Source organism: Cynara cardunculus (assembly GCF_001531365.2).
Source record: "Cynara cardunculus var. scolymus isolate 2C chromosome LG 15, CcrdV1, whole genome shotgun sequence".
Lineage (NCBI taxonomy): Eukaryota > Viridiplantae > Streptophyta > Magnoliopsida > Asterales > Asteraceae > Cynara > Cynara cardunculus.
The window spans coordinates 18,918,621-18,930,458 of record NC_037542.1 but is presented as its reverse complement, the minus strand read 5'-3'; the positions used below and the strand labels follow the sequence as shown (position 1 = coordinate 18,930,458).

Sequence of the window (11,838 nt, the reverse complement as noted above, 5' to 3'; positions counted from 1 at the left end):
ACCCACCCCCTACCCTACGCCCCATCACCGTTTATTTACTCCACTCACCTTCCCCAAACCCCAACTCATTTCAAATTAATCCAAGGCTCCTCATTTTCAGATCCAACTTCAATCCCCACCACCACCAAAACCTATGTCCACCGCCGTCGCCGTCAAGCCAGTTCGGAAATTTCCGCCGCCGTGCTGGACGCGCGACGAGGCGCTTGTGCTGATCGAGGCTTACCGTGAGAGATGGTACGCGCTCCACCGAGCCTTCCTGCGAAATCCCGACTGGGATGCGGTGGCGGAGAAGGTAACAACCAGCTGCCCTGATGTCACCCCGCCGAAGACCTCGGCTCAGTGCCGTCACAAGATGGAGAAGCTCCGCCAGCGTCACCGTGCAGAAAAGCAGCGTGCATCGGCATTCCCCGGCGGCCGTTTTTTCTCGTCGTGGTTCTACTTTGAAGCCATGGAGGCCATGGAGAATGGTCCCAACGCGGAAACGGGTAACGATAATCAAACCAATACAGAAATTAACAACGCGAATGCAATTGGAACCCCTGTTCTGGATCATCAGGGGTTGAATCCGGGTCGTGGAATTCGAATTAAGCCTTTAGCTGTTCAGAATTTGGTAACTTTAGCTGCTAGTTCCACCAACCATAAGCCTGATTTTGATTCTAGGGTTTCAAATCATAATTCTTCATATATGAATAACTGGTCCAATCAAGAAGATGAGAACGAAGATGGGTATTTTGTTGATAGCACAATCAACGAAACCTCGATTCATCCAGGGTACAAAAATCACAAGAATTCTCCCTTCACCGGTGGGATTCGGGTAAAACCCTTGATAATTTCTCACCCGGATCCCAGGCCAAGAAAATTTAGCAAGGTGGTTCATGATCATGAAGTCGATGACGATGGTGAAATGTGGATTAAAGTGCCCAAGAACACAAATTTGTTTCAGGGGAACCATCAAAACGATAGCAGTTGGAATCCTAGTTTGAATCAGGGGAAAAAGAGAGGGAATGTAGGGATTCAGGAGGTGGTGTCGTCGATTAAACTATTGGGAGATGGGTTCATGAAGATGGAGAAGATGAAGATAGACATGGCTCGGGAGATTGAGAGAATGCGAATGGAGACGGAGATGAAACGAAACCAGTTGATATTGGAGTCACAAAAGCAGATTGTGGATGCGTTTGTGAATGGTTTGATCGAGATCAGGAAGCAGCCAAGAACAGAAACAGTAGCTGATTCATAATGTTTATTAGTTTTTGTATTCAATAATGTGTTTTTAGTTGAGAGATAACATAGGTTCGCTTAAACTTTGTCATATGTAAAAATATATCATATCTTTATGTGGGTTGAAATCCATCTTCCAAAATATGATCCAAACGTTCACTAGTCAAGAATTCATGGCATTTAGCTATTAGAAACATGAATTCAAGCCCTAATAATCATTGTTCTTCATACATCAATGCAAATTGATCAAAACTTTGATTCGTGTCCTCAAAACTTTGTTTCATTTGGACACAAATCGTAAGAATCTTGTGACCAATGCAATCAAGAAAACGTGCCTTCTGTCGATCTTGAACTCATCAAAATAGTCCAAAATGGCATGGTATTGTGAAATATCTTGAAGATCCTTCTACCATGCGATAAATTTCTAAACGGTTCTATACATCTCCACATATCCCACCCTTCATAAGTTTGATTTCCAAAACCTAACCACTTTTCTTCTGGGGATACAGGGCAAGTAAAACAGATTATGAACCTTCTTCCCAATTGAGAGCATCCTAACCAATTGATCGTCTTTCTAGAAGCTTAATGTCTTGCCACTGATCGACTTCCAATTTCTAGAAGCTTAATGTCTTGCCATTGATTGACTTCCAAAGCCAGATTGTCTTATGCTGTTTGTCAATACTATAAGGAATATAAGAAATTTGCTAAATCTGACATGACACTTATGAAATTGTGTTAGAAATTTCATTTTAATGGATGGTCTAATTAAGATTAGCCTGCCTTCTATTGATGATCATATTTCCTTTTCCTTCCATTCAAATTTTCTTTCACTCTTTCTACCACAACCCTGCAAGTTTTCAGACTCTTGCTGGGCTGCATCACTTGCATCAAGAACTGTTACAGATTCATACTATCGTACCACATGCGTTCGCAGAATTTCATTTCAATGATACTTCTTTTTGTCCTTTTCAACTCATCAATCAAATCTGAGACCAACAAGTACTCTTTTTTTCTTGGATTGACGATTTCATGCTCAAATTTTCCTAAAAGGTTAACGGTTACATAGTAGCAGAACCTCTGTCCAACTTCCCATTTTGATAAGTTTCAGAAAACTTCATATTTTAACATGCTAAATAGCTGCATGCATTCTGAGAGATAATATACAAAGATCCTGATTAAGCTTAAATCTTCATTCTTGATTACAATAGCTTGAAATTTTAATCCCATAGGCCATATCAAATCAAGATTTGCAACATTTTGCTATTTATTTTTCTTGTGTTAATGCTTTATTTGACTCCTTTTCTGCCTGACTAATCATATCAACCCTTATGATTTCATGAGAATTTGTGCCTGACTAATCATACTCTGTCACTGATTTGAATTACCCACCAACTTTGTGACGGTTTTCTGACGAATCACTCTTTAGCGATGGATTTCCGAGGGAAAATTTCGTAGGCAAAAGTCTTCTATTTAGTAGTGTGATTTTGCATCCGTGACAGATTAAGAAATTAATTGTTCAATTAGTCCAAGAAAGAAATTCTAATACGAAGTTGAAAACAACAAAAGAAAAAACTGCAAAAAACCTCATTTCTTTCATTAAAGTACTTGAATATCAACCTTAGGTTGTTCTCCATTTGAATTGGGACGATGTACTCTCATATTACCACCCCCACCCTCTATTTCCATTTCTTCAGCTTGATATGTTGAATGAACACCATACAGCAAATAAAACAAAGTTATCAAACATGCCCACACACCAAACCTCTCGTATGACAACTTTCTCAAAGTGGCCATAAGAAATACATTCAAAAATATGGAAAGGGCAGCTGGCCATGGCATGAATGGTACCTGCCACTCATGATTTGGCCGGTCCTGGCTACCACCACATGGCATCAAGTACTGGAAAATTGCAGTGATGGAGATCACACAAACGCCAAATAGTGGTAATCCCCACCGTTGTTGGTGGTTGAAGTTCCAAGAGAGGGAGAAGCCGATGGAGGCGCTTGAGAGGAGGAATAGGAAGACGAGGGTGTAGGTTGGTGAATTGTTGGCTTTGATGGCATACCGGTGATAGATCAACGCATTGGCCACTAGGTAAAACACGAAAAGGGTGCCAATTGAGATCATCTCTAGCACAATGTTGAGTTCTGTGAACAGTGCTATTGATGCTTGACAGAACCCTATATTTGCCAAAGAAACAGAAACAGTCAAGATTCCTCAAATAGAACACATGAAAAACAAATTATCCCTTAATTGAAGACTTCTATTCTATCAACGGTTTTCTAATGAATAAATACTCTTTCTTTCTATTCTACTGTTACTGCTACAGTTGATTGATATAAATACTTTTGAAATAAATATTGACCATTTGTTATAATGTACATAAAGAATGAAAAAGCACAAAACTTTAATTACCTAAAAAGATCGTTGCATTTTGAGGGGTGCCCGTTATAGGGTGCACCTTAGCGAACCAAGATGGCACCAGCCGAGCTCTACCAATGACACACAAATACCTAGCTTGGCCAAGCATTGCTACGAGAAGAGATGCCACAATTCCCAAACTAGCGCCTGCTCCAACAATGTTGCTAGCCCACTTCCACCCGATGTTTTGGAAAGCAACCGAAAATGACGCACTACTCGATATCTAAGAATAACCATTTGAAGAATTCCTATTTATAAGACAGAAAATCCAACTGGAATAACTTAGACTAAAATTATTTTTTTTTGTTTTTCTTCCGGCATATAGAGTTTTATTTATTTGAAATATTTTTAGAAGAAAACAAGAATTGCTTACCTTATTATAGGGTACCATCATGCACAAAGACAAAGCCATAAGACAATAGAGCACAGAGACAATTAGAACTGAGCCAACTATCCCCAATGGAAGGCTCTTCGATGGGTTTCTGATCTCTTCAGCCATTGTGGAAACAGAATCGTAGCCGATGTAGCTAAAATAAACGATGGCTGCTCCATCGATGACTCCTTTCATACCATAAGGAGCTAACCCTTCTGGCTGAACTAAATTTTCTGTGCTCCCGTAGCATATACCCGCGATTATAATGAATCCAAAGAAAAGCACATGAAATATTGTCATTACAATGTTTAGCATGGAGCTCTCCTTGGTGCTGAAATTCCAAGAATTAACACAAAATTAATTAATTAATCTTTTTTGTGTCATTTTCACAAGCCACTATCACAAGATCCACTAGTTCATTGTCTAGTAAACCAATCATATATATTTGATTTCAATAACACAAATGAATTAAGTATAAGCCATCAGATAAGATACCTTCCTTCTGTTGTTTTTTTCTTTGCATAAGTTGGATCATAGTATATATATTATATGTTCTTTAAATAATTTTTTTTAAATATATGATATTCATGAAGTAACATTTTTCCTAAAAAACACATAAGATTCATTCAAATACTTGAGAAAATTCTACTCCTTTCTAGGAACTGTTTCTATAGCTAGCAACAATTCTTTTTTCTAGAAGAGAACCTGGTTCTTTTTTAATCAATATTTTTTTATAATTCTCATTGTCTTCGAATTCGTTACGCATACATACACATATATCTACATGTCACGTTTAAATAATCATCGTATATTAAGGGGCGAGTACCTCATAGATATATACTTAGCCGCCACATAATACCGAAACTTAATTATGAAAATCTTAAAATCATTAAAAGAAACTCAAAAAATTAATGGGAATAAGTTTTCAAATAATTAATCATGCATATATAATGGAGAAAATAAAAGTAATCAATATGGAATATTTGAACCTTGCATTAGCGTTTTAGGTTAGTTTATAATAAATTGTATGGCATGATAATTAATGGAGAAACAGTATATATCTAAAATAAAAATAAAAATAAAAATTATACCAACTTTAAGCAAATAAATCTAATAATCACATCATCATCCTCATGGTGCAACCAATATGGATCCATGCTGTGTTTGATTTCTTTCTCAATCCACACTCCATTTACATTTTTCATTTCATGAGAATTTATCAACAATATATAATAAAATCCATCAATGCAAACAAAAAAAACAGCTTCCATTTCAAGATTGCATCAAAAACTGGGAAAAATTAAACGAGATAGATTAATAAAATCAGACCTTCGACATAGGGAAAGAGTAAGAAGAACAGTGAGAGCAACAGCTGGGAAATCCAACATGTTGTAACCTTCCATCAAGCCATCTACTTCAACTCGCCATGCGTTTGGATCTTCCTGCCCAAAAGTAGTACACAGATACTCCGTGAAACTTCTTGCAATGGCGGCATTTGATAACACGTACTCCATCAATATATTTGCCCCAGCAAAATAACCCACAAATTCTCCTGCAACCATCAATATTTATCATAAAAATCACACAATTATCTATTCGTTAATGCAAAAAGAAGGAAAGAAAAATATAATAATTTTGTTTTTTTTTTTAATTTAGAGGAGAAATTAGTTGTGTTTATAGTTAACAAAAGGTACTACTATGCTAACATGGAACTTTACTGATTTTGAAAAAAAAATTGCAACAAAATTCTTTAATTTGAAAATTGAAAAATGCTATATAAATATGTTGCTGCATTTTTGATTAATTTTCTATTTTTTCATACCAAAAGTTACTCTAAGATAACTGAAGGCACCACCAGCAACAGGAATTTGGATTGAGAACTCAGTGTAACACAAGGAAGAGAAGAGAGCTGATATTCCAGCAATGACATATGACACAAGAACAGCAGGACCGGATTTATCTCTAGCCACAGGGCCGGTCGTCACGAAGACCCCAACACCGAGCATACCACCAACCCCAAGAGCAATAAGGTCATACCATGTGAGTTTTCTCTTCATGTCAGCACCAGACCTTAGTCTCATTTGGTTGAGCTCCTGGTCTGGTGTCCATGTGGCTAGAACCCTCTTCCTTAGCCTTTGTGGGGTTTGGGAAAGAGAATGAAAGTAAGTAGAGAGGAAAAAAATGTTGGTAGGAGGTGTAATCTGATCATTGTTATGAATTATGGCTGCCATTGTAAGGGTGAGTTTGTGTGTTTTAGCTTTGGAGAAGGGTCTTCTTAAATATGCATTAGAGAAGAATATAATGGTTTGTTTCTTTAGGTGTGATGATATGCCCACTTCCAAAAATGATTTCCCCCAAATCGCTCCTTTATAGATTTAATAATGATCTCATTGATAGGTTTACTGCAAAAATCATCACTATTTCAAGTTTAATACCCAAATTTCATTACTCCATTTAATTAGTTAAATCAATGAATCACTTTTTTGGGGTCAATCAGCAATTTTTGAGAAAATAATTTGTAGGCTGAGTTTTGATCTAGGGTTCTTTTAGATCTTTATAATTAAAATGACCATTTTGCCCTCTAAGTAAGTAAACCTTCCTCTCTCGATCGGTCTTTATATCTCATATATTCATGGCTTTTGAGAGCCCCAAGATTTTTTAAAGGGGTTCTTCTAACCACAGAAGCACGCAAGAAAAGTTGTACGTAGCAAAGGGCCAACCATCTTCATATCAAACAAAATTTGATGGAGGAATCACGAGATTGATCCATGAAAGGACTTTGACATAAATGTTTTGGAATTTCCTCATCCATTTGATTTGAAAGAAAATAAATAAATACAAGTATATAATAAGCATCTTAACTAATATATACACTTTGTTAAAGCCAACGAGATGACTTGGTTTCGGCACAAATCCTAAGAATAATTGACTTGATTCGGAAAAGTTTTCGTTTGATCTTAGTATTATTTGTGGAAAAAAATATTGGTTACTATAATATAGATGCTATTTATCTTATCCCTTTATCTTATAATCTATCCAACGATTTTAAAATGGTATATATTAGTGCTTATTAAAAACAAATATGTCATTAATCCTCGAATTTTCTTATCTAAAATTAAAGATAAATGAAACATATACAAGATATAATGATTATATAATTTTAATAAACAAATCAAGTCATTTTACTCAAGAACACAATTAAAAAGACAATATATTTTAATCATAAATCCAAAAAAAAAAAAAAGAAATAAAAGAGAAAATATAAGTTGAAAGAGAGATTATATACCTAGCTAGCACATTGAACAAAAGGATACTAGAATTAAATGCGATGTTAGGCATCTGTAATGTATTGTATATGAATGCACTATTCTTAAATAACCATATGCATTTTTAAAAGGCCACTCCAAAATTTAAAAATTCAAAACTACAAAAATAAATAAATAAAAAGTTGAAACTCCAATATGATCAGAATAATTTAAAATATAACAAGAATACAAAGGTCTCAATCAAATCTGTGAAAATATATTAGCGAATTATATTTTACTTTTTGTAAATAAGGCTCTTTTTGTTGTTTATTCACTTTGTTTATAGGTTTAGAGTTCGGACCAACTTACGCTCATCTTGGCTGATTTTATAGAGCGTTGAAGTTAGTAGTCGAATAAACCTAGTGGCTTTGAAGGGATGGCGTACTCAAACTGATACTAATGTAGAACAGATTTAAGATTTTATCAGTTGGACTACCTTTAAGGTAACATATTACACATAAATTGGATGAAGGAGAAACGGACGTATATGTTTTTCGGGGAATTAAGAATTTATTAAATTTATATAATCGATGTTAAAACCATGAAATGTGTTTAACTAAGAGTTACTTGTTATCGCTTTAATGGATGCTTGTGATTGTTTAATGTTGCTATATATTATATAGACAATTTTAAAAAACTCATGATAGAGAGAGAACATGCAATTATTTTCTGCTCTAAGACGTTCTCTTTTTAGATCTCTTCGATTCCATTGTTTTCTCCATGAGTTGCTTGAATAAACTAAGGAACCCACTCATAATTGCATACATCATTGTGACCAAGAAGAAATGGACGGATGGAAAGCTCAACACAGGGAAGCCTCCCATTTGGGCATGTGGATGAGTTGAGGGTCTTTTGGACCACTTTATTTATTTATATATATAATATATATATATATATATATATAACTAATCCATCAATCATAAAGAGATTCATATAAACTATGATCCATTAAACTATGATTCAAGATGTAACATACATACATGTATATCATAGAGTTGGGTTCAAATGAGAACGATATATATTTAAGAGAATAAAAGAACGGTCGATTCACATGTGGTCTTACTGTAGCATCACATACAAAATCATATGTGATTCACACGACTTTGCCTTGCGATTTGAAAACGCATCCATAAGGTTGTCCATACACTTTTTTGACTATTAATGTAAAATCATATGTGATTTTGCACACGATTTGACTATTTTAGTATTCTCTAAAATAATTAGCATTATCTTTTGATCCACCCTCATATGGTATATGTGTATATATATTGTATGTACTTTGACACACATTTGCACACATTTATATAACAATGTCTATATTATGTATGTAGATGATTTATAGTTATAATATATTTCGATAAATGTATATATGATATACATCAATCATGAAGAAGAATGAAAAATGTAACATACATACACACATATACATACATATACACACATACATGTATGTATAATTAGGAGAGAACTTTAAAAAATTCAAACGAGTTATCAAAATCGTTAGATTAATTTAATTGTTTTAGAGGATGTGATTAAAATTAAAGGTGGCTACAACTTTATTTTTTAAAATTAATCCCCTTCCTTTAATTTTAATAAAAAATAGTCAAAATATAATAAAAATTGAAGCCAAACAAATTACAAAAAAAATCGTTTTTTATTTAACATTCATATTGATATAATTTTTCATTTGTTTTTCGTGGTCTTTTTGGTTCTCCCTTGAATCTGTATATGCATATATTATATGTCTTTAGATACACATGTATGTAAACACTGTTTGTGTTGTGTGTTGAAGAATGATCTATGGTTATAGTTATATATTTAGATATGATTCTCTCCGAAAGAGAAATTGCTTTTTGACTTTACACCAATCTTGAGTTTGTTCTCCATTTAACTCATGAAATATACTATGAATTTAATTTTATAAATCATGATGAATTCATGATCATATGTACTTGATTCTTTGAGGTTTATAGCTACCATATATTTATCTACGACTTCTCTTTCTTTTTTGGAGTTAAAATCCGAAGGAATAAAATAGTTGGCCATCACACAAATTCGATACATGAAAAGGAACAAAAGTTGGAGACTTTATAAGATTAAGATTGAAACACACTAGCTTTAGTTCATATCGGAAACTATAACCGATGCAACCTATTGTGATTTTTTTATTTATAAAAAGCCATTTTTCTCGTGTCAAATATATTCCTATTATTCGAATATGACTTATACGTTTGTTGTACAAGAAAAACTTTTGGATTAATAGAAGCTAAAAGAGATATGTTTAATTGATGACAAAGCTTTTGATTAACGCCATCCGGAATCCTTTCTTTCTCGGAATATCTTTTTAATGATAATAGAAGCACATTATTTTGGAATTTTCATTTTCATTTTCATTCAAAAAGCGTCAAAAATAAAAACCAATAGAACCATTTTTAGGTTGTTCAGTTTCGTTCTAACAACTTATCATTTCATATTTAAGGATAAAACTTGTTAATTAAGTTTTCTAGCTTCGTCCCGATAATTTATTATAATGACGTATGGTTAGTTGTTATTTCTATAAATTCATTTACCGAAGCAGTTTTTGGATGTTATAAGATGCTACTTTTGTTGTTTCAATGTATGCACCAATTGCAATTTTTCAAAAAAATAAATTAATAAAAGCAACATCGATCAATGCAACGAGATTCCGTTCGCATTGGTGTTTAGTGTAACGAGGTAACTTCAGTACGAAAGTACCCTAGGTGGGGTGGATCTAGAGATCGAAGAGACATTATTTGCTGAGGGTACGAGTCTTGAATGCATGTTCTGAAACATGTAACATGAAATTTTCTTTTGAAGTAACAGAGGTCGATCAAAAGTTGTTTGTACAACTGTTTCGAATATTCTTCCTTACACATTAGATCGAAGTAAGTATATATATATATATATATACACACACACACACACCCCTGCTAAATGATGGATGAGTACTGGAAAAGCTGAACTTGACTTGAGTGCTCCGCCCCAAGTGTTAAGAATGAGGTCACCCACCATAGAAGATTCAGAGGAATAATTGAAAAGACAGTTAATTTAATAAAAAGATGGTCAATTATTTACTATCATATTGGTTTGTTTTTATTATTTCATGAACAACAATGTGTTTTGGAGGCAAAACTAATTAAAAAGACAATGTATTGGAGTGTCAATTAAATCCCTTATATTGTGAAGTCGCATTTTCAACCTGATCAAATTTGTGGTATATGTTTTGCGACTTGCCTGCAACTTCTAGCTACTCAACCTGATCAATGTCGCATGGCTAGCTGATCGTATGTGTAGATGGCTCAAACCTATGGTACAACTTTTGCGATATGTATGTCACATGCAAGCTTTTAGACAAATATATGAAGAAACAGGTGAGAAGGTATGTATAGTACATGACTGGACAAGTCACCAATAAGTACCGTATGAGCATCAAACGGGACTTTGGTTGGTTATCACTTACCTCTCATCATATACGAATACTAAATATACCGCTGCAGTATTAATTGCATTATTGTCATTTCTTCAAGCTTGTAATCACTTCGAATATACTCGTGTTTTTTTCTCAATTAATTGGGTTTACACGTAAAATCCTGGAGTCTTTATATCTCTTTATTGCTTTTAATTAGTACTGTTGCGTTTTGTGATTGCTGGTATTAGATGTTTGCTAAGCATTACTTAGTAGCAATCTTTTTCACAATGAACTCAGTATTAGATGATTTGTATATAGGTTATTCTAGGACATTTGACTTTACAATTGGAAAGTTAGAGTCAAGTGTTTCAATGGTGTTAATTTCACTACAATTGGTACCAGAGCATGCTAGATTGACATTGTGATTGTGTTGTTTGTTTTGGTAAAACATTGTTACGACAACTACAAAATGAGAGACCTTTTGATTGATAAGAATATATACTAACTAGATTTATGGCATGTCAACTGAAGATGAAAAATGTTTCGATTGAAATGATTTGCATACGGCACTTTGGGGATTTGAGAAAATCTCTTCATCGTAGTCCGATGAAGGGGAAAAGGCAAAGGATTTTTAGGGCTTCTTGTCATATTTTACAAGATGTGATGAAGGAAAGTAGTGTTATAGTTTGTGGTTAAAGTTTTTTCAATTGTTGATGACCAAGAGCCTCCATGAGGAAGTTGTACTTGAAGTAATAGTTGTTTCTTCATGGTCTTATTGAAGGAGTTCAGTTATTGATCATCGTCTTGATTAATAAATTATAATCATGGGCTTTCGTTAATTTAGGGGTTACCGATCATCATTCACTTTGTTATTTCTAGGATTAGGGTTGTTTGCACTTCAAACTATGGTTGAGTTAGTGTTAAAATCAGACTTCATGGATTTATTAAGGCACAGGCTAATGGCACCCCATCTTCTACCAATGGCACCCCTATACTTAGGTTATCATTTCATTTTTTATTATTTTATTATTTTTTCTGTCTTTTTGTTTTTTTTTCTTTTTATATTAATTTTTTTAATTATTTTATAATAA

General features: G+C 34.0%; 2 protein-coding genes across 2 annotated transcripts; one reads left to right on the top strand and one right to left on the bottom strand.

Annotated features, from left to right (window-relative positions):
* Positions 1-21: 21 nt before the first annotated feature.
* On the top strand, positions 22-1,356 carry LOC112527873. Its single transcript, XM_025138717.1, has one exon. It carries the CDS (start codon positions 134-136, stop codon positions 1,235-1,237), a length of 1,104 nt encoding a protein of 367 aa, XP_024994485.1. The 5' UTR covers positions 22-133; the 3' UTR covers positions 1,238-1,356.
* Positions 1,357-2,814: 1,458 nt separating this feature from the next.
* Positions 2,815-6,243, bottom strand: LOC112528651 (cationic amino acid transporter 6, chloroplastic-like). Its single transcript, XM_025139673.1, has 5 exons — positions 5,835-6,243; positions 5,342-5,564; positions 4,013-4,343; positions 3,634-3,862; positions 2,815-3,398 (listed from the first exon to the last, which is right to left on the bottom strand). The coding sequence occupies exons 1-5, from the start codon at positions 6,241-6,243 to the stop codon at positions 2,815-2,817; spliced, it is 1,776 nt and encodes a 591-aa protein (XP_024995441.1).
* Positions 6,244-11,838: the final 5,595 nt, after the last annotated feature.

Coding starts and splice junctions, on each gene's coding strand:
- LOC112527873 (XM_025138717.1), top strand. CDS start 134: ATGTCCACCGCCGTCGCCGTCAAGCCAGTTCGGAAATTTCCGCCGCCG.
- LOC112528651 (XM_025139673.1), bottom strand. CDS start 6,243: ATGGCAGCCATAATTCATAACAATGATCAGATTACACCTCCTACCAAC. Junction 4,344..5,341: donor ACTCTTTCCCTATGTCGAAG/GTCTGATTTTAT, acceptor TTGGAATTTCAG/CACCAAGGAGAGCTCCATGC. Junction 3,399..3,633: donor AAATGCAACGATCTTTTTAG/GTAATTAAAGTT, acceptor TGGCAAATATAG/GGTTCTGTCAAGCATCAATA.